This window comes from Malaya genurostris, chromosome 1 (assembly GCF_030247185.1).
Source record: "Malaya genurostris strain Urasoe2022 chromosome 1, Malgen_1.1, whole genome shotgun sequence".
NCBI classification, from domain to species: domain Eukaryota; kingdom Metazoa; phylum Arthropoda; class Insecta; order Diptera; family Culicidae; genus Malaya; species Malaya genurostris.
The window spans coordinates 79,249,694-79,276,820 of record NC_080570.1 but is presented as its reverse complement, the minus strand read 5'-3'; the positions used below and the strand labels follow the sequence as shown (position 1 = coordinate 79,276,820).

Below are 27,127 nucleotides of genomic sequence, written 5' to 3'. Positions count from 1 at the left end.
TTTAAGGCCCCTATTACGAAGCATTTAGAGCGATATCTTGTGGGTTTTTGTAAATCACATTTAAAGAAATTTATTTGTTCACCAGCGCATTGGAATGCCAAATATGCTTTAGCGATAAAATAGGTTCCATGAATGGTTTCAATTTCGACATTCAAGTTTCCGATAATTTCAGTAGGGGCTGGGGTCCACTAGGAGATTGATAGTACCTATTATCTTTCTCCAGACAATACCCGCCTAGATGTCGTGTAGAATCCGGCAAAAAAAAACGCAACCAAGAACTGTCGTAGAAGGCGACAATTGCATGAGTTTCTTTTCCCTTCCCCTTCAGTTATCAGATTTTTTCAACGTTTTACATCTGATTATTCTGTTTCACTAAATTCCCTTCCATTGCACAGTGGGAAAAAACCCAGGAAACCCACAAAGGAATCCGGAACCATAGAAAAAGGCAACAAACAAGAGTGTTTCTTATGTAAAAAATCCAAGAAATTCTATGAAATGGTTTTTAATGGCCGCACGAATCGCCATCCTGCTATTTTTAACCCAGATGCCCGGCAGTTTTAGGGTTCTCTGTAGTATGTGGTCTGTAACTTGGCTTGATTATATGTAAAAATGTGCGGTCTACTGAAATGGCTTGATTATATGTCGAATGGAAGAACTTACACTGGCCGCACGAAACGTTTTGGTGGCTATTTTACCCCAATTCCTTTAATATGTGAAATTTTCATCTAAATCACCCTTAAGTCTTAAGCGAACCACGTTGAAAGCACACAAAAATTATCTTATAGTATGTAAAAATAGTTTATAAAATCGAATGTCAGAACTTATACTGGCCGCACGAAACGTTTTGGTGGCCATTTTACCCCAATTCCTCCAATATGTGAAATTTTCATCTAAATCGCAAGAAATGGCCCGTTTACACTTCTGCTGGCTGCCAGCATGCTGGTGCCAGTGTACTGCCCTCTTACGAAAAAAAACGTTCAACGGTGAAGTGTAAACGGGGCATAAGTCTTAAGCGAACCACGTTGAAAGCATACGAAAACTATCTTGTATTATGTAAAAAAGTCTGGAGAATCGAATGGTAGAACCTACACTGGCCGCACAAAACGTTCTGGTGACTATTTTACCCCATTTCCTCCATTTTATTGTATTTCATTGTAAATCGGTCTTAAATCATGGTAAAACTTATTGGAAGTTTACTAAATCTAGCTTATCTTATAGAAAAAAAGTTTGTAGAGCCGAATGGAAGAACCTACACACTTAATTTCGTTCGGTAATTCTTGCCTCTTTTGACGAGTTTTGAACAGCCGAACTACCGAATATTTCCATTCTACTGATATATCAGCACAAAAGACATTTGTTGACAGCAGTACCTCAAGGTACCGCAGTGATAAAACGTGAATTTTACCGATAAAATCACCTACCGAGATTTGAACAGCTGAGGTCGGTAATCCAATTTAAGTGTGTATACCGTGCCCTTGAGTGCGTTGTATCAAATTGGTCGTGATACATTTCGATTGTAAGTCAGTGTCAGTGTACCAGATGTTCAAAAGTGCCTGAGCGGATGGTAACACTGTCAAGGATCAACCGAAGTTCTTATCCGTCAAACCATGATGAGCGGCCTTACAAACATAATTTTACTTAGTATTCGATCTACAAATAACGATTGGCGTTGGGTTCGGTTCTAAAAATCAATATCAGACACAATTATATGAAAAAATGGGCAATTCTTATGTTCTAGCGGACTTAACATGAGAAGTGATTATACCAGTATTCTTCTTATCGTTCAAGCCAAAGCATCAAACAGTAGATCACACAACTAATGGTGAACGAACTTGAGCATGCTAAATGCAAGGAAATTTTTTTAAATGCAAGAAAATAATATAATATAATATGATATATAATATAATATAATATAATATAATATAATATAATATAATATAATATAATATAATATAATATAATATAATATAATATAATATAATATAATATAATATAATATAATATAATATAATATAATATAATATAATATAATGTAATTTAATTCAATTATATAAAAATGCAGAGATCAATCTTTGTAATCGCATCACGCATTCTTTTTTTGTTTGATTAGTTCCTGTCCCCGCCAGGTTCGTACATAAAAAAATTAGAAAAATTTGTCGGAAAAGTGGGGAATATCCACAAAGTTGTTTAGTATGAAAAATGTAATTTTCCGTTGAAGAAGTCGCCGATAGATCATCAATAGGTATTTGGTGCATAACGAGTTGCATAAGTGTTTGGCCGTCGATGGAATGAATACAAGATTATTGAAAAAACTTTTTGGCACGCAACGAGTTATTTTGTGTGGACATTTCACATGCATACTTGATCAATGTGATTCTTCATTTCAAGCCACCTGCTTTATTTACTATCAAAATTATTGCTTGCCAAATGACTCCATAACGAAGTGCTTATGACTGTTCTAGAAAACTGCTGTAGGCAGGAGAAGTTCTGATATCATTTACTAGGTGATGAATTGTGTTCAATGGAGTCAGATGGATAGTATTGGTCATCACTGACACGAGTTTAACAAATCAAAAATTTTTTGAATGAATCAATAAAAAGCTTGTGCTGTAGAAGCACTAAAGTCAAACATAGAAATTTTCCTTGCATTTTATTTTCTAATGATATAGATTACACCAATCACACATAATAAGTGGTAATTAGATCAATGTTAAAGATGATTATCATAATGGATTGAGACTGCCATTTTATATTCCATATTCTGTGAAGAATGTTTAAATTGCTAAGATCAATATCAATTTAAAATTCAAGCGTCGTCTCTCCAAGCCAACAAAAGTTCCACAGTACCTGTAAAATATTCACTTTATTAGACTATAAAGTACGCGTGGTACTTTTTGGCAACTTGAACGTACCGAACAAGTTCTGAGAAAACTTTCTCGCTACTTAAAAGCTGTATAAGGAACTGCTTCAATGTTTATTCAGTCGGGTGAACATTCACGTATGAGTAATTCCTTAAAAACGGACTGTTCAGAATGCTTTGTACGCTGCTTAAACAAAATCTTTTTTACGCAATTTTGGTTATTTGGGCTGAATACAAATTTTAAATACCTTACTCTGCCGAAAGAACATTTCTAAAAGAGAAAATCTTCAACAGTGTATTAAGTTTATCAATACAAAATTCTCATCATTCAGTAAAAACCATTCAAGCGAAGAGGTTGTGTTTCGATTGTACTGGCTCGTGAGTTAACGGCTGCTACCGAGACAATTCTAAGCTTCAGGTAGTTAAACTGCCCATAGCAAACGCAATATTCGGGGCGTTTCCCGACTGGAAAGCTAGCAACGAAGGCCATCCCGTTCATACGCACAGAGGTGTAGAAACACAGAGGTGCGAGAGCATAGAAGTGACGAGTCACAGAGGTGCCATCGCATAAAGGTGCGAAGACGAAGGGGTGCAAAGGCACAAAGGTGCTAAAGCAACCCAGTGCTGATCTACCAGGTACCAGAATTTGTACGCTGCGTAGGATCAAAAGAGACGGCATATATCGCGAGGTGCTACACTGCAAGCATCGCATTTGATCGCCACCAAGAGCAAAAGCACTGTACCTGGGGTCAGGTACAGCAAGTGCAGTGGTGTTCACAACGACGGCAGAGCAACTGAGATAGCAGTAAACGACAGAAGACTGCCAATTGGAAACAGCAAAAGACTGCCAATTGGAAATCGTTGGAAGAGCTTCACGTCGTTCTTCACGATAGAGGAACTGAGACATCAGCTACAAGGTAGATTTAATTTAATTTATTTTTTATTTCTTATATCTGAAATTTTGCTAAACATAAGTTTTTATTTTGGTATTATTAATTTACAAAAAAATTTAATGTAATGGATGATCTCATGGAAGATCATCCGAATCCGATTCCGGATACTAGTAAGAGTTTAAATACTCCGAGGGCTAAACATTATCCACAGGGTACCACTGGGCCATGGATAGTCTATCTTCGAAAAAAAGAAAAGATTTTAAATTTGAAGCAAATTACCAAAGATTTGACATCACATTTCTCTGAAGTTAAAGAAATATGTAAAGTTAATAGAGATAAAATTCGAGTTGTTGTCAACGACTTGAAACAGGCGAACGAAATTGTAACCTGTAAATTATTTTCTGTTGAATATCGAGTTTACATTCCATCGTAGGAGGTGGAAATTGACGGTGTTGTGACTGAAGCAAGTCTGACAGCAGATGATTTACTTAAAAATGGAGTTGGCCGTTTTAAAAACTCCATGCTTGAGGGAGTTAAGATACTCGAGTGCAAACAATTGTACTCAGCATCTATTGTCGATGGAAAAAAGTCTTATCGTCCCTCAGATTCGTTTCGCGTAACATTTGCCGGATCTGCATTGCCTAGCCATGTCTATATCGATAAAATTCGTCTTCCTGTTCGGCTTTTCGTACCGCATGTTATGAATTGCACGAACTGTAAAAAATTCGGGCATACAGCTACTTACTGTAGTAATAAGTCCAAATGTATCAAATGTCAAGGGCCTCATAAGGATAATCTTTGCGATAAAGATGTTGAAAAATGTGTTTATTGTGGAGAGAGACCTCATGATGATCTTTCAGTATGCGCTGCATTTAAGTTGCGTAAAGACAAAATGAAGCTTTCTTTAAAAGCACGGTCTAAGCGCACATATGCAGAAATGCTTAAAACGGTTATACATATCTCCCCCTTGGAAACCGAAAACGGTTTTTCAAATCTTATGGAGCCAGAGGAATCTGACTCCGACGGAAATAGTGAAGATACCTCGTTTGTCACTCCTCAAGGGTCTGTTAAGAGGAGATTAACAAACCACAAAATACCTAAAAAGACACCTAAAATTACATCTTCAAAAAAAGATCCCCGTGTTAAAGCTAAAAAGCCAAATTTAAAACCAAAAACTGTGCCTCCTGGTTTGTCAAATTCACAAACCAATCCAGGAACTAGCTCAAGAAAAGACAATAATCCAGTGGGCTCCGTTTCACATTCACCAACAGGATTACTTAAGTTTTCGGAAATTGTAGAATGGATTTTCGCAGCATTCAATATTTCTGAACCTCTAAAGACTATCATAATGGCATTCCTTCCAATAGCTAGAACTTTTTTGAAACAGTTATCAGCTCAATGGCCAGTTCTTTCAGGTTTTGTATCATTTGATGGATAATTTATCATCCGCCGCAAATGATTCAATCACTGTTCTGCAGTGGAATTGTCGAAGCATCATGCCAAAACTTGATTCATTTAAAGTTTTGTTGCATAGTCAAAAATGTGATGTATTTGCTTTGTGCGAAACATGGCTTACATCAAATATAGCTTTAAATTTTAATGACTTTAACATTATACGTCTCGATAGAGACTCTCCGTATGGTGGAGTGCTTTTAGGAATTAAGAAATGTTATTCCTTTTATAGATTAAATATTCCTTCGACTTCTAGTATAGAAGTTGTTGCTTGTCAAATAAACATTAAAGGAAAGGACATTTGCATTGCTTCAGTATATATTCCTCCAAGAGCTCAAGTTGGACAACGACAGCTTAATGAAATTGTCGAAGCCCTTCCTGCTCCACGTTTGATTTTAGGAGATTTCAATTCGCACGGAATGATGTGGGGTTCCGTTTACAATGATAGCAGATCATCCTTAATATATAATATTTGCGACAATTTTAGCATGACGGTACTAAATATGGGTAGCATGACACGGATCCCAAGACCTCCTGCACGTCCAAGTGCATTAGATTTATCTCTTTGCTCGACTTCAATTCGACTAGATTGCACCTGGAAAGTATTTCCTGATTTACACGGTAGCGATCATTTACCAATCATCATCTCAATTAGCAGTAACAAAGGCATTGCTAATTCAGTTAATATTCCATATGATTTGACAAAAAATATTGACTGGATTAAATACCAAAGTAATATTTCAAGTGCCTTAACTTCAATGGAAGAGCTCCCCCCACTTGAAGAATATGACTTCCTCGTTTGTTCGATTCTGGAGGCCGCAGAACAAGCCCAAACCAAACGATTTCTTAATCCATCGTCTAACAGAAGGCCTCCAAACCCTTGGTGGGACAAAGAGTGCTCAGATGCTAAGCACGCGAAACAAAATGCCTTCAAGACGTTTTTAAAACGAGGAGGAGGAACTCCTCAGAATTTTGAAAAATTCTTGACTTTAGAAACCAAGTACAAGAGCATACTTCGGGCCAAGAAATGTAGCTATTGGAGACATTTTGTCGAAGGTTTGTCAAGAGAAACCTCAATGAGCACTCTTTGGAATACGGCCAGACGAATGAGGAATCGTAACGTAGGAAATGAGAGTGAGGAATACTCGAACCGATGGATATTTGATTTTGCGAGGAAAGTTTGTCCAGATTCTGTTCCTACGCATAGCATTATTAGGGAATCTTTTTCAAATAATGGTTCCATTGATAGCCCCTTTTCAATGATGGAATTTTCCATAGCACTCATGTCTTGTAACAATAACGCTCCTGGGTTGGACAGAATTAAATTCAACTTGGTGAAGAATCTGCCCGACCTCGCAAAAAGACGTTTGTTGGAATTGTTCAACAAGCTTCTTGAGCAAAATATTGTCCCACCTGACTGGAGGCAAGTGAAAGTTATCGCCATTCAAAAGCCGGGGAAACCAGCTTCCAATCACAACTCATATAGACCCATCGCGATGTTGTCCTGCATCAGAAAATTGTTCGAAAAAATTATTCTACGACGTCTCGACACTTGGGTCGAGACGAACGGTTTGTTGTCAGATACTCAGTTTGGCTTCCGTAGAAATAAAGGGACGAATGATTGCCTTGCATTACTTTCGTCTGACATCCAAATTGCCTTCGCTCAAAAGCAACAAATGGCATCTGTATTTTTAGACATTAAAGGAGCATTTGATTCAGTTTCCATTGATGTTCTTTCAGACAAGCTTCACCAACATGGACTTCCACCGGTTATAAATAATTATTTGCACAACCTTTTGTCAGAGAAACGCATGCATTTTTCACATGGCGATTTGGTAACATTCAGAATTAGCTACATGGGTCTACCGCAAGGCTCTTGCCTCAGTCCGCTCCTCTATAATTTTTACGTGAATGACATTGACAGCTGTCTAGTATCCCCATGTACACTAAGACAATTGGCAGATGATGGCGTAGTTTCAGTTACTGGACCCAAAGCTATTGATCTGCAAAAACCATTGCAAGATACCTTAGATAACTTGTCCGTTTGGGCTGTCCATCTGGGTATCGAATTCTCTGCGGAGAAAACAGAGCTGGTCGTCTTTTCAAGAAAGCATGATCCCGCGCAGCTTCAGCTTCATATGATGGGAAGAATGATCCAACAGGTTTTGACTTTCAAATACCTCGGGGTGTGGTTTGATTCCAAATGCACGTGGGGAGGACACATTAGGTTTCTGATAACAAAATGCCAACAAAGAGTAAATTTTCTTCGAACAATAACCAGATCTTGGTGGGGTGCTCATCCGGAAGATCTAATAAAATTGTATCAGACAACGATACTTTCAGTGATGGAATATGGATGCGTTTGCTTTCGTTCCGCTGCAAACTCTCATATTATCAAATTAGAGCGAATTCAATATCGTTGTTTGCGAATTGCTTTAGGCTGCATGCATTCGACACATACAATGAGTCTTGAAGTTCTGGCGGGAGTTCTTCCATTGAAGGATCGTTTTTGGGAGCTTTCGTCGCGACTGCTAATAAGATGCGAGGTACTGAATCCCCTAATTATTAATAACTTCGAAAGGCTAGTTGAGCTTCAATCTCAAACAAGATTCATGACTGTATATTTTAACCATATGTCACAGGAAATCAACCCTTCAAGATATATTCCTATCCGTGACAGCCTCCTAAATGTCCCTGACTCAACTTTATTTTTCGACACATCCATGCAGCGCGAAGTGCGTGGAATTCCGGAACACCTACGCTCGTTGGAAATCCCAAAAATATTTACAAGTAAGTTCAGCCATATCGACTCTGAGAAAATGTTTTACACGGACGGATCGCGAATTGAAGAAGCGACAGGGTTTGGTATGTTCAACAATAATGTTTCGGTCTCCTTTAGGCTTCAAGAACCTGCATCTGTTTATATAGCAGAGTTAGCAGCAGTTCATTATAGTTTGAGTGTAATCGTCACATTATCTCCAAACCATTATTTTCTTTTCACAGATAGTCTGAGTGCAATTGAAGCCATTCGCTCAAAGGCTGCTGGCAAAAATGAACCTTTTTTCTTGGGCAAAATAAAACAGTGCCTGAACGTCATATTGAATAATAATTATCAAATCACAATAGTTTGGGTCCCGGCTCATTGCTCCATTCCAGGCAATGAAAGAGCCGATATTTTAGCCAAACGTGGTGCTATAGAGGGTGAAATTTATGAGAGACCAATTGCTTTCAATGAATTCTATAGCGCGTCTCGCCAAAGAACACTTGCCAGCTGGCAAGCTTCTTGGGATAAAGATGATCTGGGTCGGTGGATGCACTCAATTATTCCTAAAATATCGACAAAGGCATGGTTCAGGGGATTGGATGTGAGTAGAGATTTCATTCGTGTGATGTCCAGACTCATGTCCAATCACTACACGTTAGATGCACATCTCCTTCGAATTGGACTTTCCGAGACTAATCATTGTGCTTGTGGCGAAGGTTACCGCGATATTGACCATGTTGTTTGGACATGCGTGGAGTATCGTGATGTCAGATCTCAACTAATAAATTCCTTGCGTACCCAAGGTAGACTATCCAATGTCCCAGTTCGCGACATTCTTGCTTGTCGTGACGTTCCTTACATGAAACTTCTTTATTATTTCATTAAGTCCATTGGAGTTCCAATTTAAATTTTATTTTATGTTAGATTGTTTTCTCTTCCATGAGTTCAACCAATAGCCAGCTATCTTATATTAAATAAAAGTGATGAACTGATACAAACAAACCTGAAATAGTTATAAGATCATGTACAAAATAAATGTATTTCATTTAATGTAATTTATAATAGCAACTCGCTTGATAAAAACAGTGTTTAGATTAACTAATGAATACCAACATACTAATAAGATATTCGAAATGTATTAGGTTTAAAGTACTATGTATTGTAGATGCCACGGCGAAGAAAAACTTATGTATATTGCCTATGAAATAAACGTATTTATGAAAAAAAAAATACAAAATTCTGGTTAGAGAGCATTTTAATCGATTATCGGAAGAAAGAATCACATCTGGAAGAGAAAACGTGACACATTATATAGTTTATATCGAAGCCATTAAAGAGAGAAATCTGTTAGCACAATGACTCAAAGGATGAGATGACAATCTGTGCATTTGCTCAATTTTTGCTTTACAGAAGTTTTTCACATTTTCACATTAATTTTTGGTGATATATCTTTTTTGGGCTAAAGCGAATGTGTGTCGAATTCCGAGGATTGTTGGTTGAGTAATCAGTTTGACAACTCTGCTGTCCGAAAATATAAACTCGAACAAATAATTTTTGGACGAGACGAAGTTCGACGGATCAGCTAGTATAATATAATTTATTATAGCATAATATAATACAATACAATATATTATCATATAATACAATATAATATAATATAATGCAATATAACATGATATAATATAATATAACATAACATAAAATAATAAAAGACTATAATATATGAAATAGTATGCTAGGATACATTATAACAGTTAATGTTTAAGTGTAAGTTATGCTCTTCTTTCGACTGTAGGAAATATAATGTTTTCTTTTTAATAATAATAATAATAATAATAATAATAATAATAATAATAATAATAATAATAATAATAATGATAATAATAATAATAATAATAATAATAATAATAATAGTAACAATAATAATTATATAATATAATGTAATATAATTCAATTCGATATATAATAAATAATGTAATGAACAGCAAAATTATATGTTTTAATGCACTATGATAAACATTGCACTGTAGGATGGGCTTTAACTTATAAACCATTTCGCACCCTCTCATTCTGCTACTAACGCAGAAGATGTTTGCTTCCAGTCGACGCCGTTCTATTGACCAAATGTCATCATAGACACACGGGGAGGCACGAGATAGGAACTTGTGAGAACTTAGTTATCTCACCATTAGACGACCCTCTTCTTACAATAATTTGACTTCGAAATTCTTCACTGCAAAGGTACGGACAATGCCTGTGCAGATGAGCTTTCATGCAATCCAGTAGGGACAACAAACGTAGGACATAAGGTTTCGACTATGATGTTAGCACGGCTTAGAGCAAATTCAGCAGCTGCAAGATTCTATACAATACTGAAACTGAAACAAACGTATCCCCAGCAAGCCGTTTTAGTTTTATTTATTCGAACAGTTCTACTGTCAAATTTAAAACTGGTATACGCTGCCGTTCTTTTTTTTTCTATATCTCGGTTGATTTTCCAGAAGGCCGTAACAGCAAGTGACAGTTTCTCTTTGTTTACTTTCTCTTCTATTAATTACCAAGCGGTTTACACGTTTATCCCTTAACTCTTTGCATAGAATGATGCTCGAAACGTTCGACTTTCAAACAGAACTGTGAAATCCAAGAAAATCTTTTTAGATCACATCACAATAATCGAAAGAGAGATTGAACAAAGAGAAACTGTCACTTGCTGTTACGGCCTTCTGGAAAATCAACCGAGATATTTGAAACACAGATGAAACGCTGCTGGGGCTGCCAGTTTATTTTGTTATAAATTCTAGATTTAAATTTAAAAACTGACATAAATTATGCATCTAGAACTAGAACACTCCTGAACATGCCCTTACTTTGTCTGAAAAGGATGCCTTGAAGGCAATACAGAACCGACCAAAACTTGAAAAAGCATATATAGCGCTTCAGATTGTCCAATTCCTTCTTATGGAGAACAAAACGTTAATGGCACATGTACATATTTGAGAGAGAATGGCGTGTTTTTATAGTACACTATTGAAAAACCTGTCTGAATTGACATATCATCACCAGTCAATCACAGCATGCTATAATGTTGTCATCCTCTTGATTTCTATTGATTCCTCTAGAACGGCTTACGGTTTTGATCGTTGCTTCACACCTCGTATTTCATTCAGTAGCAGTTCTGCTTCGGTCTGTACAGGGAGGCTTTGCGCCATACATGAACAAAATGCCACACCGTTCTGCATAGGGTGAACTTTTGCACAAAACAGAATCTATAAAAATAGGCTCTGTCCCATTTTAAATGTCATCGTGATCGGTCGTGTCTCGTACACAGTCCTGTATTTTTTCAATTATATATTCCAGTCCTGATTTTCTACACAACAGTTTGTCGATGAATGTTTTCCCCAACAACTCCTTAATCTGATTCACATTTTTGAATGGTGTAATTATCACCGAAAACCGTTTGCAATGAAACGAATGCGGACCCGTATCAATTGTATCGAACATGAAACTAGTAATTTCTTCTATTATATTTTTTTTATTCTGTTAAATTTCAGCACATTACTGCAAAATGACGTATACCACAATGAGTACTATAAAAAAGCGCTCCGGATTGTCAGGTTCTACCGTGAACAATAATCTAACAAGTGCATCTCAGCCAGAAAAGGTGTTCCAGACATCTAAAACAATCAATGAAATCACGAGAACACACACAACGGCTTATTTTATATTTGCATCGTTACTGCTAGACTTACTAGCATTCACGATGATTCTTCCATTGCTTCCGTCCATGTTAGAATATTATAAGCTCAATGATGTTGGCGGTTACTATGAATATTTGTCCGATAGTATAAGCAGTTTCCAGGAGTGGGTAGGAGCACCGAAGCGTTTTAACTCAGTGTTGTTTGGCGGAGCACTAGGATCCATGTTCAGTTTGCTTCAGTTTATTGTGAGTCCAATCGCTGGAGCTTTTTCTGATATATACGGACGAAAGCCATTAATGATTATTTGTGCGGTAAAATAAATTTCCACATAAAATATTACAAACTAAAACTTTTTTTTTATTTTTAGATTGGAATTGCGATTTCTTACGGACTGTGGGCATATTCACACAGTTTCTTACTTTTTGTTTTGGCCCGATTTATTGGTGGTTTGAGCAAAGGAAATATCTCTATTAGTATGGCTGTGATAACGGACGTGTCAAACCAACAAAATCGCGGCAAAGCAATGGCGTTGGTTGGGATCGCTTTTTCGCTGGGATTTATTGTAGGTCCAATGATCGGGGCTCTGTTTTCCCGGTTCTCTAATAAATCTCACGTGCAGTGGTTTTGGTTACCTGCCATGTTTGCCACGAGTCTAGCTGTGGTTGATGTTGTATTCATCGCACTCTGCCTAAAAGAATCTCTTCCAAAAGAGAAACGCTCAAAGAAGATTATCAACACGCTTTCTCATGCCGTCGATCATATTAGTATTCCGGCTTTGTTTAAGTTCTCTGCCGTGAAAAAAATATCCAAGCGGGATATCCAATCTCTACAATGTCTGGGTTGGATATATTTCATTTACCTATTCATCTACTCAGGATTGGAGTTTACCGTCACATTCCTTATGTTCCATAAGTTCAGCTACACTTCGATCGATCAGGCTAAAATGTTCTTAGCTACAGGTAAGATATATGATATAGTGAAATCGCTGAAAACACGATATTTTATTGTCAATGAAACTTGTAACCGAAAGTTTTAAATGTCGGCATTGATGAATGCCAGACAATATGGCTTTTCGACTTATTGGGGCTAGTTTTATCTTCACACAGTCAAACAAGCAGTTGCTTAGAGTTAGTGTGCTTAAAAATCTTCGGGAAGTTGCAATTTAGTTCTCGAACTCTAATTACGAAACTGAATTTAGTACTGGAATCCAATTGCAGCATGCAGGGTCTGAATTCTAAACCTGTATTCTGGAACTAAGTTCTGAAACTGAATTTTTAAAGTTACTTCTAAACCCGAAATAAAGTCCAGAATTCAATCCAATACACAGTACTCGAATCCAAATCTAGTAATAAGAAATGAAATGCGATTATTATTTTTTTGCTGCTGTCAGTTGAAGGTTAATTATCGCCACAAAATTCGTAAAGCGAATGAGAGCTGCGACCAGAATTCAGAAGAGAAATTTTCTGGCGAAAAATTTTGTTTGTAACATCGGTAACGACTATTAGTGTTTTCGTTAAAACTAAATTACCAAAACCCCGTACATTCGTAAATTTGGTGTGAAATTATATTTTCAAAATCATATTAAAATCCTGTGATTGAATTTGTATGCATTCTGTAAAATCAGATAAATAAGCGAGTTTTAATATGGTTCAACTTGGTTCTTGGCAAAGAAATTATGATTTCGCATTAGTGAAATTCATTCGACAGAGTATCTTTTAAAAAGATCGTCTGATCATCGTCCTTCTTTGAAATATTTTTTGGCCGTTTGATTCAGTCTCGTGGCAATGTCAATAAAATATGCTATTATCATTAAATATCATTGAACATTTCACTTGTTCCACACTTCGCATAGCTTGTTTCGATATCATTTATTTACAGCAGCTGACATCAAATTACGTTGTACTCTGAACATACAGCGTCTGCACATTTTCTAACCAAAGTATAAAATTCCGATTTTTGTAAAGTTTATGACTACAATGATGATTTTGAATTCAAAATGTTTTATATAGAACAAATCAATGGACAAGTTGTTTAATGCATCGAAACAAGTAACTTGCTTGCCAGTTCGTTGAGCATAGTGTTAGACTAAAGTTGCTGATTTACTTTTAGACTAGAGATCTTCCAGTTAGTGAGTGATTGTTGGGCGTGATTGTGATTTCTTTGTGTATTTCTTTGAATTCATCGTCTTGAACTGCACTACATTCTTCGTACAATTGGAAATTTTAAATATGTTTTTTTAAATTACATTTGATCATATCAATGAGTAGCTTGATTATCAATTAATGTGTGTTTTTTTAAATTACATTTGATCATATCAATGAGTAGCTTGATTATCAATTAATGTGAAATAAATTTAGACGTACTGAACATCAAATGCAATAATTACACGTTATTACATCGAAAACCACGTATTGAGTATATTATATCAGCTTGACTGAATACTGTATACGATTCTGATAGGAATTTATCGAAAGGTTGTAATATTACACGAAAATATGCATAATTTAATATCAGAATCATACAGGGCCGGTGAAAGAGGTGGGTACGGTGGGTAGTACTACCCATCCGAAATTTTCAAAGGTGGGTGATTAACCACTTGAAATTTCGAGCAAAAAACAATGGTGATGTAAATATTATTTTTAACAACAAGAATATTTCGAATTCAACTCGTACAAATAAACAAAATTAATAATTTTAGAATGCTAGTACTCAGCTAGTGGAGTAGTGATGTGAAGATATACAACAGCAAGGTGACGTTAGAACCAGTGTGGTAAAATTTCATTTTCAATCGAATAATATAAGATGAAAATGAAATTTATGGCTGCTGACAGTCAGCATATCCCTACTAATTCATTTGACTTTTGCTGCCATTTTCAAGTGAAGCTCCCGGAATTCATCGTCAGTTGATTAATCGTACCTAGTCATTTGAAGTTTTGTTTGCTCAGTTTCGAGTGCCAAGTAGTCTACCTGCTTCAATGCCTTCGCTCTTGGTAGTAAGCGAATTCGAACGAATAGAATTATAAATGGAGTAAAGTATTAAAAATGAAAACTGAAGAAGGAAACAATTAATTTATGTGTATTCTGTGATTGATATCTCAGCTATCTGGTTTGTCTTTCATCTATTATCTTGAACCAATTCGAATGTTTACAAGAACCTCATTTGAAGGCCGCTCTCACACTATTGAAAGAGATATTTTGTTACTTCAAGAGATCAACTGACGGTGGTTAAACTGAGCCTCGATTGAAGAGAAACGAGTGATGAACAGAATGCTGCCCGTTCGGGCCGTCAGCAAACATTGTGTGTGTCAGAGAGTGAAGTTTACTGCATTAGAGAGATCGTCAACGTGTTCCACATTCAGTTTCAATTGAATTGAATGAAGTTTTACAGCACTGATACGGATACAGCTGCCAGATAATGAGTGTATCTAAACCTGCCAACACATTGTATGTTTTCTGAACTGTCAATCGCGCGGTTTGCTACCGAATTGTGTGTCGGTATCATTGCTCCGCCATAACCATCCTCTCTGGATTCATAGTAATTGTTATAATAGGCTATTTTGTACTTTGGCTCTTCCGATTCTATTTTTGTCCAGCTCTCTGATATGACAGTGATTTTGCATTCTCCTTCGATTAATACTTTATTTAACTCATCTCGATTTTTGTCAATACTCTGGATGTTGTTTTGCCAAATTTTAATGAACATTTTGTATTTCAGTATGGTTTGCTGTAATTATATCTGATTTCAGCATTCTGTTCATCACTCGTTTCTCTTCAATCGAGGCTCAGTTTAACCACCGTCAGTTGATCTCTTGAAATGACAAAATATCTCTTTCAATAGTGTGAGAGCGGCCTTCAAATGAGGTTCTTGTAAACATTCGAATTGGTTCAAGAAAATAGATGAAAGACAAACCAGATAGCTGAAATATCAATCACAGAATACACATAAATTAATTGTTTCCTCCTTCAGTTTTCATTTTTAATACTTTACTCCATTTATAATTCTATTCGTTCGAATTTGCTTACTACCAAGAGCGAAGGCATTGAAGCAGGTAGACTACTTGGCACTCGAAACTGAGCAAGCAAAACTTCAAATGACTAGATACGATCATTCAACTGACGATGAATTCCGGGAGCTTCACATGAATATGGCAGCAAAAGTCAAATGAATTAGTAGGGATATGCTGACTGTCAGCGGCCATAAATTTCATTTTCATCTTATTTTATTCGATTGAAAATGAAATTTTACCGCACTGATCCGTATATGCTGCGCCCAAGACACCGCTAATAGAATTCAAAAATCATATACAGAGTATATTCCAGAGTGTATCACGGTTCAAAAAATATATCTAAGGAGGAAACTTTAATGCTCGACTTATATCGTGGGATATCCTAATGCTCCATTATATCTTTTTCCCGCAAACGCTCAATAATTACATATGACTATCATCTCTTGCAAAATGTCCTCAAACGTGAATCCGCGGTTAAGGACTTAGGTGTTATTCTCGATCACAAGTTGGATTTCAAGAATCATGTCGATTATGTAATTTCGAAAGCTTCTAAACTCTTAGGCTTCATATTTCGGATCACTAAGAACTAAGAACCAATATACACTGCCTGAAGACTCTTTATTGTGCGCTAGTTCGATCAACATTAGAATACGTAGCTATCGTTTGGTCACTTCATTATCAAATTGACATTGATCGTGTCGAAAGTGTTCAACGCTAATTCGTTAGATTTGCACTCCGCAATCTACCATGGAGGGACCTATTCAACCTTCCTAGTTACAAAGATCGCTGTCGGCTTATTGAGCTAGATCCGCTGTCTGTACGTAGGAACGTTTGCAAGGCTGTCTTTATTGCTGATCTAATTCAATCACGTGTTGACAGTCCTGATCTCCTACAATTGATCAATTTTGACATTCATCGTCGAAGTCTTCGTTCTCATCCATTTATACGAATTCCCCATGCTAGAACCAATTACGAATATAATGAACCCTTTTCCAGTATGTGTCGTTTATTCAATAGTTGCTCACAGGAATTTAATTTTCATATCTCTCGTAATGCGATACAACGATTATTCCATGATTCTTTATTTTTGCAGTCTTTTTTATCCGTCTTTCACCATCTAATTAGATATACATGCCAAGCCTAACCCCGTTTCGTTCGCCAACTCTCATCCACCACTCCCTCCTTCTACCTCCCATTTTAAAGCATATTTCTATTCTTCTCTAGTTTTAATGCAGAATCATCATCGTTTACCGGATAGGTTTAGTGTCATCTAATTACTATAGAGTTAGTTAGCTAGTTTTAATTGATAGTATTAAGTACTAGAGATGGGCAATTCGATCCTGAGCTGTTCCAGTGAATCGAATCATTGAAGTGAGCTGACAGCTCACAGCTCTTTTAAAAAGAACCGCAGCTCACCAGCTCACTCATTTGCAACCCAGTTCACTGTATTATGACGCAGGGAACACGCTACGAGCTGATCGGATCTTCGGCTCTATAAGAGATTCAATTTAGTCGGCATCAATTAAAGATGAATTAATTCGCATTGCATTCATTGCATCATTACAAATCAATGATTCAATTTCGATCATGCATATGAAAGAAAACCGTTGCATAAGAAAAAACGGCGCACAAAATAAATCTTAAGTTCAAACTAAAAGAGCTGATGAGCTGATACATCGAATCGATTCACTTTGATGAGCTGATCGGTTCGGAGCTGTTCACCAAAATGAGCTGTTTTGCACGCCTCTATTAAGTACATACATGTATCTGTTGGATTGTTGTAATTTGTTGATATAAACGATGAGGAGGTTTTATGCCTGCTGGAGTGAGAGATAAATATTTCAGCTACATTGGGCTTTTTTCTGCTCCATATAAATAAAGATATTAAAGATCAAAATAAGAGAGGAGACACATACATATGTATGTGTGGCTTTTTACAGTGGTTTTGTGGTGAATGCTAGTGTGAGTATGTCGCAAATACCCAGTGAGTTTTGTCGATCCGCATCGTACCAATTATTGAAGACATATATGCGATAAAAAATACCAAGAAGGTTGAAAAAGGCATAAAACATTTTATGACAATCTATAACACGTAATGGAACCAAATACAAATAATAATACCCCTAAGTCCCATACAAACGAACCACCAATGTTTGGTTCACAGCCTGAACAAGTAAACCTAGCAAATTACTCCCTTTCATTGCGATAGTTTGAAAATGTGGAAGGAGATCGTTTCTGGCAATGCTTTATGCTATGGGTGAATTGGACAATTAGAAAAAAAAATGGTAAAAAAATGTTTGGCCCTTTTCAAATGACAGTCTAGATCAGTGGTTCCCAAACTTTTTTGGTCGAATGCCCATTTTAAATATATTATTCGTTCCCAACCAAACAGAAAAAAAAAATAAAATTCTGCGACAATCAACATTTTTGCAGTTAACTCGAGATTTAAATATAAAATAGATTGAAATGATAGAAAATATAATTTGCTTCCCAATCCCAACGCGGTAGAAATTAATTGTTTATTCTAGACCGTATCGTTCAAACATTGGGTAAGCCAAACAACAACAGATCCTCACATATCATTGCTCAACCGGAGAAATAAAGTGAGATCAACTAGTAGAGGAATAAAGTTAATGCGAACAAGATTTCTGGATCAGAGTACTGAATCTGAACCTGGATTCTTGAAAGAGATTCGAATATAGATTCTGAGCTTGAAGCAGAATTCAGTATTCAGGATCTGGATTCTAAACCTGGAGTTAGATTGTGAATTTGAACTCTTGACAGAGACCTTAACCTAGATTCTGGACCTGGATTCTGTGCCAGAATTCTGTTTTCTTAACTTCTGGCAGAGCTTCGGAAACTAAACTTTGAACCTATTTTGCACTTGAACTGTGAGCCTGTATTGGATTCTGGACCTGAGTTCTCTAAGATTCCTCAATTCTAAACGTGAACCTAAGTAATGGACAGAGAATCTAAAACTAGACCAGGATTCTGAACCAGGACCCTGGATTTGGATATCCGACATGGTTTCTGGATTTGAATACTGAATCTGGACATGGGTTTTGAATCCAATTTCTTATAGAGAATCTGAGACTAAGACTTCTATCTATAAGATTTTTTACATGAACCTGAATTCTGCATCTGGATTCTGGAAATTAATTTTCAACCTGGACTTGGACTTTGGTTTTGGCCCAGAATTCTGATCCCAGATCAGATCAGAATCCTGACAGAGTTTTTGAACCTGAAACTAGATCCTGAACCCGAACTCTTCACCTTACTTCTGGACTTAGTTTCAGAACATGGACCTGGATTCTTGAGTGCGGAATCCGAATAGACCTGAACTCCTGGTAGGAATACATAGGTTTTCGTGTGTTTTGGACATGAGTACTGATCCCAGGCTTAGATTCTGAGTTTAAATTCTTGACAGAAATTTTCGACCTAACCCTAAACCTAAATTCTGAACCGGGAAGCAGAATTCGGGACTTGAATTCCGAACGTGAATCTGAATTCAGAAAATCTTTCTGACCATCTGGATTCTGAACCTGGATCTGAATTTTATTCTCTATTTTGTGAATTGAATTTGAAATATAGACATGATATGAATTTTTAATGAAACATTGAAACTATTTACATTCATTCTTATCTGACCAGTTCTTGGTCTTAACAGCACTTGAATTTTCATCTTCTTACTTTCGTTTTCTTTCTCACAAATCTCACAAGAAATGATTGATGCACTAATCACATCATTTTTGCAACCGATAGATTGGAATGGAATTCACTAGATTTCCGTTTGAGCTGTTAGTAGAATATTGTCACTAATAGTACTGTTGTTGTACCGTTTAATTCTACTATGTCACGTCATTACACTCTCACAAAGTCACTATTTTCACGAAAGTGTATCAAACGTTATAATGCAGATATGTATTTCGGAATGTTATTTACATCCTTCTTCAGTGTATCGGTTTAAGAAGTTTATTTAAACACTTTCGTGAAAATAGTGATTTTGTGAGAGTGTAATGACGTGACATAGTAGAATTAAACGGTACAACAACAGTACTATTAGTGGAATGGAATTGTTTTTCGCAATGATATATTACCCACATGTCTTTAGAAACTAGTCATGAATAGATTTTATTCAGGGCTTTTCTCAAAAAGATTTTTTAGGTATCGAAGCCCACTATTTGCGACTCAATGTCAACCTGTTAAAAATTTTGAGTTTACTACCCAATGAAAATGAGCTAAGGCTCACTAGTGAGCTGTAGGGAGCAGTTTGGGAATCACTGGTCTAGATAATTTTGGGCAAAACAAAATTTGCAAAGTGGTTTTTTGTGACAAAGTCTGCATTTACAACAAGTTTCATTAAAATCTGATAGTGTACTGTCACCATTTGTTCGAGTTAGTGCGAAATTCGTCATATGCTTTCGATTTCAGGATTAGTAATGGCTGTACTTCAAGGATCGGTTGTAAGAAGGCTTCCTCAGCATCTGACACAAATATCAGCGGTTGGTGGTCTGTATCTCATCATCCCTGCTTTCATTTTTGTAGGAATTGCAGAAAGCTCTACGATGCTGTATTTTGGAATGATTTTGTTTGCGATTTGTATGTATATTTTTGAGGTTTGTGGACAATTTTTTATTTACTAATGTCTTTCTAGCTACTGCATTTGTTGTGACGTGTATGACCACACTTACGTCCAAGTATGGAGACTTTCATCAGAAAGGAACTGTTCTCGGGGTTTTTCGATCTCTAGGAGCACTAGCTAGAGCACTCGGCCCAATTGTGGCATCCATTGCCTTCTGGAGTATTGGTTCCAGAACAACATACATCGTTGGAGGAATTCTTTTGCTTTATCCTTCAATAATGATGCAACGAGTTAAGCTGTCATAGTTTGTTCAACATTTTTATTCGTTAAGTATTAAGTTTTCTCAATTTTTCCATGTTCATGATTGATTCCTTAAAGCAGTATTTATATTTGGATGTAACCATGCCACAAAATGTTTTTTTTTCTAATAAAGTATATTTCGTACTTCTAGTTCTATAATAGTTTAGAGATGACGCTCTCTCATACATCACTATTATATTCCTTTGGTCATTAAGAGTATTAATAGAATAGAACTCATCCAGCTCATAAACAAATCTTGAAGAATTTTTTTAAATCTACACATTTTTGTCACCAAAGGCAAGTAAGGCTTTTATTCCGATTAATATTACTATTGGGAATGAGTACCATATAGATCTAACTGCAGTCGAACATTGGCCACTGATTTCCATCATGTGATCCGAACAGCGGCATCGTCCATTCACGCAAGTCATGTCCTGGTTAGTTGCACAATTCTCATCCCTCTCGCAGATTCCGTTCAAAAATGCGGATGCATAGCATTTCTGAAAAAAAAACACGATGTATATAACATTTAACCGAATGCTTAATTACTTTAGTTCAAATAACATCAGTATGTGATAATGTGCGTCCGCGTGATCAGTTTATTCTACCGTCTTTACGCATCTTTGCATGAATATCTGATTATTAATCTTATTTTTGTGTATTACATCAACATTTTACAGTACAAATGTTTTGACCCTTTGGCCTTTCATCTTTGTTGTTCATACGATTCGTTATTAATAATAGGTGTTTTAGTTACTGTTGTTTTACATACTAATGTTTAATCATAATATTTATTTTAATTATTTATAAAATATCTACCTACTTATCCCTAACCTAATACGTACAAATTTTGAATTATTTGTATTTCAGTGATTGAGCACCTCTCTTCAAATTTTGTGCAGTATTGTTCGAATTTTTGTTCGAGTATATCTAGGGAGGCCATCTCATGTACTTCACTAGTCCTTGTCCAGGGGGGAAGATTTAGAATCATCTTTAAGATCTTACTTTGAATGCTCTGAAGCCTAAGTGTGTGTGTTCGTGTACAGCTCCGCCAAACAGGGACTGCGTATTCAATTGCGGGGTAGATGATTTGTTTATAGACAGCCATCTGATTCTTCAGGCACAGTTTAGATGTTCTACAAATCAGCGGATACAGAGAACTAATGAGTATGCTGCATTTTTGAACGATTTTGTCAACATGTGACCTGAGTATCAGATGTCTGTCAAAGGTGAGTCCTAGATAGATAACTTCGTCGGACTATTGGATGACCTCATCACCTAATCGTATTCGGCATTCGTCTGATGGAACAAGTTTTGGAGATCTTGAATGTGGAAACAAGATGACCTGAGTTTTTGCTACATTGATCACAATTTTCCAGCTTGTAAAATATTCAGTTAGAGCGTCCAGACCTGTCTGTAGTTTATTCTTCAGAGCATTAATGACACGATCTTTGTAGAGAATGGCAGTATCTTCAGCATATTGTGACAGAACACCACCACCCGGAAGAAGTGGGATGTCTGATGTAAAAATGTTGTATAGAATAGGACCTAGGATACTTCCTTGGGGTACACCAGCAGGAATAGTAAATCTTTCTGAAAGTGCATTATTCAGAGAAACCTGGAATGCTCTATCTGCATGATAATTTTTGATAATTTTAATAAGATACATGGGAAAATTATACCTATGCAGTTTAAACACCGTGCCACACATTATCGAGTGCCTTTTCAATATCCAATATTGCCATGGCAGTCGTTTTGGACACTGATTTGTTTTGCTGGATGACGTTGTTAGCCCTTGTGAGTTGGTGGATTCTGGATCTTCCTTTTCGGAACCCAAACTGTTCTTCCAGAAATATATCCTGTTTATCTGCGAAAGAACTCGCCCGACTTTTCAAACAGCTTGGATAGGGCAGAGAGTAAGCTGATGGGCCGATAGCTCTTGGAAAAGGAAGGATCTTTCCCCGGTTTCAAAACTGGGATAACTTTAGCTAACTTCCACATTGAAGGGAAGTAACCAAGCTCCCAGCACCTGTTAAAAATTTTAGCTAAGAAGACAAATGAGCGAATACTCAAATGTTTCAGCTCAATGTTGAATGTGTTGTCGAAACCGGGGGCCTTCATATTTTTGGATTTTTTTACAATAGCCATCAGCTCATTCGCAGTGACTCTACTTTCCTCAGGAACCAAGCTGTCTGATTGGTCAACCTCAGCTACGCTATCAGCAACGGCTCTTTCATATGGACTAACAATGTTAAGTCCTAAATTGTGAGAACACACAAACTGCTGGCCTAGCGCATTTGCCTTCTCTACTGGTGTGATTAAAGGTATTCCTTCAGCTGCGTCCTGGGGTGACATCAGAGGAGGAATAGGCTTCGGTTTTTTCTTAAGCACCTTCGTTAAGGACCAGAAGGGCTTTGAATGTGGGAGAATTTCTCGAAGCTTTTGCCGGAAGTTCCTGTTGCGAAGCTCAGATATCCTTTCCTGGATTATCCTAGTTAAGTTGTTATAAGTAGTCTTCCTATCTAGAATGCCAGTTCGTTGATACTGCCTCCGGTAGATATTCCGAAGTCGGATGAGTTTCTTGGTGACACTGTCGATTTGAAGAGAGAAACTCGGCATATGTTGTACTGGAACCGTCCTATCACGAGCGACTGTGATTGAATGCTGGAAGGAAGATAGGGCCGCATCGATTTCCATCGGGGAATCAAGTGGCAGATCGATATTAATAAGTTGGTCGGCGATTTGTTGAAATTGGACCCAATCGGTGCGATAATAGTTCCTCCTAGGTTGAATAGGCACTGTTTCTGGTGAAGATCCCAACGTCAATATTACTGGAAAGTGGTCGGAAGAGAGCTCGTTGAAAACAACCGGAGAGCTGTCTATGGCGATGTTGCTGATGAATATATCCAAAATGGAATGAACTCCCGATCTGGAAAGTCGCGTTGGTTGATCCGGAGCGAAGATGTTGTATTGTCCAGCTTCGTAATCTTCGGCAAGTACGAATCCGTTTCGATTCTGTCTTCTGTTTCCCCTCAGATCATGCCGTGCGTTCAGGTCCCCAGCAATGATGAATTTGTTCTGTCGTCGAGTGAGCATAGCCAGATCTCGCTTCAATGATGCACACGTACCATCTCGAAGATTGGTTTGTTTGGGGCAGTACGCTGCAATGATGATGATGGGTCCCATCGTCTTTGTAATCTCAATTCCGATGGCTTCTATTAGTTGCAATTTAAAGGCTGACATAAGCCTATGCTGAATGGATCGTTTAATGGCAATGGCAACTTCCCCTCTTCTGGTAGTTGTCCTGTCGAGCCTGTGAATCCTGTAATTGGAAATAAAAATAGAAATTTCAGGTTTAAGATGAGTATCAGTTAAAATAGCAGTATCGGCGTTCTTCTCTTGAAGAAAGTCGGATAATTCAGCATTTTTGCTCCTGAGTGAGCATTCTAATTCCAATTTACTACAACCAACTCATTATATTCATCATTCAGTAATAGCCGTTCAACCGAGAAGGTTGTGTATAGAAGCGTACAGTTTAATAACGCTGGCTGGTTTACACGCGTTAAATACGACAACGGTTGAACTACAGGTAGAGACCTGTTGGCAGCAGCCGTTAAAACGTATAGTCGTGCTGCATAAGAGAGCCCTAGTGCTGGGCCAAGCTGGTGAAGGAAACAACAAAGGGCGTTTCCCAAACTCTACCCAGGCCGCAATATACAGACACAAGTGCTGAGCAGGAGAGTGCAAAGGCACATCGAAGAGGAAGAGTGCAAAGGCACATAGAAGCAGGAGAGTGCAAAGGCACACCGGTGCGAAGGCACTTCGGTGCAGAAGCATATCGGTGCGGAGCACTAGGAAGAAGGAGACAAGACAACTCGGTCATTCCACTGCCATACAACACGCAGGTATACACCGGTGACCTGCGCTGGTTACAGCTGGCGAAGACGAAAGCAAATCGGAATTCGAGTGGTGCTGGATGTCAGGTAGCAGTAGCATCACATCATATTCTATCGCTACAGTGAGCTTCAGCATTGTATCAACGTCCAGATACATCCAACAAGAACATCTAGAGCAACGAGGATCTACACGGCAGTGCAACGGAGATAGACAACAATTTCAAGGTAGAAGTTTTTTCTTTTCCTTTTGATTGAGTACTGTGTAGTGTTGGTTTCAATTTTATTTTAAAGTTTGGTTAAAAATTTTTATGTAATGGATGAATCCATGGACGTAAATCCTAGCATGAATCCGATACCCCCACGAACGAAAAAATATCAGGAGAGCTCTTCTGGGCCTTGGATAGTCTTTTTTAGACGTATATCAAAGCCATTAAACATTTTACAAATTAATAAAGGTTTGACATCACGATACTCTTCAATCAAAGAGATCATAAAAATAAATAACGATAAAATTCGTGTTGTGGTAAATAATTTGAAACACGCGAATGATATTGTCTCTTCGGAACATTTCATTAAAGAGTATAAAGTTTACATACCCTCCAAAGATGTCGAAATTGACGGTGTTGTTACCGAAGCGAGTCTTTCGGTAGATGATTTACTCAAGCATGGTGTTGGTCGTTTCAAGAACTCTATGCTTGAGGGTGTGAAAATACTGGAGTGCAAACAACTGTACTCAGTAGTTCATGAAGAGGGAAAGAAAGTTTATCGCCCATCAGACTCGTTTCGAGTGACATTTGCCGGGTCTGCGTTGCCGTCCCATGTCTATGTCGATAAAATTCGCCTCCCTGTTCGGCTTTTTGTTCCAAATGTAATGAATTGTACGAACTGCAAAAAATTCGGCCACACAGCTACTTACTGTAGTAATAAACCAAAATGTATTAAGTGTGAAGGGCCTCATAAAGATAATGATTGCAACAAGGAAATTGAAAAATGTATTTATTGTGGGAATAGTCCTCATGATGATATTTCAGTATGCACTGCATTTAAAGTGCACAAAGACAAAATTAAGCTTTCTTTAAAAGCACGGTCTAAGCGCACATATGCAGAAATGCTTAAAACGGTCATTGATGTCCCCCCTTTGGAAACCGAAAACGGGTTTTCAAATCTAGAGGAACCAGAGGACTCTGACTCTGACGAAAATAGTGAAGGTAATTCGTTTATCACTACCCAAGGGTCAGTTAAGAGAAAGAAGTCTTCCTCCAAATTACCAAAAAAGACACCTAAAATTTCATCTTCAAAAAAAGATCCCCGTGTTAAACAAAAAAAGTCAAAACCAAAGACTGTGCCTCCTGGTTTGTCAAATTCACAAACCAATCCAGGATCTAGTACAGAAAAAGATAATAATCCAGTGGGCTCCATTTCACAGCCACCAACAGGATTACTGAAGTTTTCGGAAATTGTTGAATGGATTTTCTCAGCATTCAATATATCTGAACCCATAAAGACCCTCATAATGGCATTCCTTCCAATAGCTAGAACCTTTTTGAAGCAGTTATCAGCTCAATGGCCAATTGTCTCAGGTTTTGTATCTTTTGATGGATAATTTATCACCCGTCGCAAATGATACAATCACTGTCCTGCAGTGGAATTGTCGAAGCATCATGCCAAAACTTGATTCATTTAAAATATTATTGCATAGTCAAAAATGTGATGTATTTGCTTTATGCGAAACATGGCTTACTTCAAACATAGCTTTAAATTTTAATGATTTTAACATTATACGTCTCGATAGAGACTCTCCGTATGGTGGAGTGCTTTTGGGAATTAAGAAATGCTATTCCTTTTATAGATTAAACATCCCTTCAACTTCTAGTATAGAAGTTGTTGCTTGTCAAATAAACATTAAAGGCAAAGATATTTGCATAGCTTCGGTTTATATTCCTCCAAAAGCACAAGTTGGACAGCAACAGCTTAATGAAATGGTTGAAGCCCTTCCTGCACCACGATTGATTCTGGGGGATTTAAATTCGCACGGTATTATGTGGGGTTCCGTTTACAATGATAGCAGATCATCTTTAATACAAAACATTTGTGACAATTTTAGCATGACGGTATTAAATATGGGTAGCATGACACGGATCCCAAGACCTCCGGCACGCCCAAGTGCATTAGATCTATCTCTTTGCTCAACATCAATTCGACTAGATTGCACCTGGAAAATACTGCCTGATTTACACGGTAGCGATCATTTACCAATCATCATCTCAATTAGCAGTAGCAATTGTATTGCTACTTCCGCTAGTATTCCATATGATTTGACAAAAAATATCGACTGGATTAAATACCAAAGTAGTATCTCTAGTATTTTGAATTCAATGGAAGAGCTCCCTCCACTTGAAGAATATGACTTCCTCGTTTGTTCGATTCTGGAGGCAGCAGAACAATCCCAAACTAAACGCTTTCCTGGGCCAACGACTAACAGAAGGCCTCCCAACCCCTGGTGGGACAAAGAGTGCTCAGAGGCTAAACTCGCAAAACAAAATGCTTGCAAGACGTTTCTAAAACGGGGAGGAGGAACTCCTCAGAATTTTGAAAAACTGATGGTTTTAGAAACCAAGTACAAGAGCATACTTCGAGCCAAAAAATGTAGCTATTGGAGACATTTTGTCGAAGGT

The 27,127-nt window shown here is 37.3% G+C and overlaps 3 protein-coding genes across 4 annotated transcripts in view; 2 read left to right on the top strand and 1 right to left on the bottom strand.

Annotated features, from left to right (window-relative positions):
- Nucleotides 1-20,706, top strand: part of LOC131440571 (major facilitator superfamily domain-containing protein 10) — a 22,464-nt gene extending 1,758 nt beyond the window's left edge. The window contains exons 2-5 of the mRNA XM_058611967.1: nucleotides 11,521-11,978; nucleotides 12,035-12,626; nucleotides 20,106-20,273; nucleotides 20,329-20,706. Of these exons, the coding sequence (XP_058467950.1) occupies nucleotides 11,535-11,978; nucleotides 12,035-12,626; nucleotides 20,106-20,273; nucleotides 20,329-20,561 (1,437 nt within the window). The 5' untranslated portion in view covers nucleotides 11,521-11,534 and the 3' untranslated portion in view covers nucleotides 20,562-20,706. The remainder of the gene's footprint in view (nucleotides 1-11,520; nucleotides 11,979-12,034; nucleotides 12,627-20,105; nucleotides 20,274-20,328) is intronic.
- Nucleotides 20,640-27,127, bottom strand: part of LOC131440573 (prion-like-(Q/N-rich) domain-bearing protein 25) — a 25,949-nt gene continuing 19,461 nt past the window's right edge. The window contains exon 5 of one of the 2 annotated variants that reach the window (XM_058611970.1): nucleotides 20,640-21,056. In XM_058611970.1, the coding sequence (XP_058467953.1) occupies nucleotides 20,832-21,056 (225 nt within the window). In that variant the 3' untranslated portion in view covers nucleotides 20,640-20,831. Of the gene's footprint in view, nucleotides 21,057-23,748; nucleotides 23,879-27,127 lie in introns of those variants that run through there. The other variant, XM_058611971.1, reaches the window with a different exon arrangement.
- On the top strand, nucleotides 24,122-26,749 carry LOC131440572 (uncharacterized). The gene is made up of 2 exons (XM_058611968.1): nucleotides 24,122-24,539; nucleotides 24,604-26,749. Exon 2 carries the CDS (start codon nucleotides 24,766-24,768, stop codon nucleotides 26,053-26,055), a length of 1,290 nt encoding a protein of 429 aa, XP_058467951.1. The 5' UTR covers nucleotides 24,122-24,539; nucleotides 24,604-24,765; the 3' UTR covers nucleotides 26,056-26,749.

Excerpts from the sequence above, each read along its gene's own strand:
- LOC131440572 (XM_058611968.1), top strand. The coding sequence starts at position 24,766 with ATGGATGAATCCATGGACGTAAATCCTAGCATGAATCCGATACCCCCA.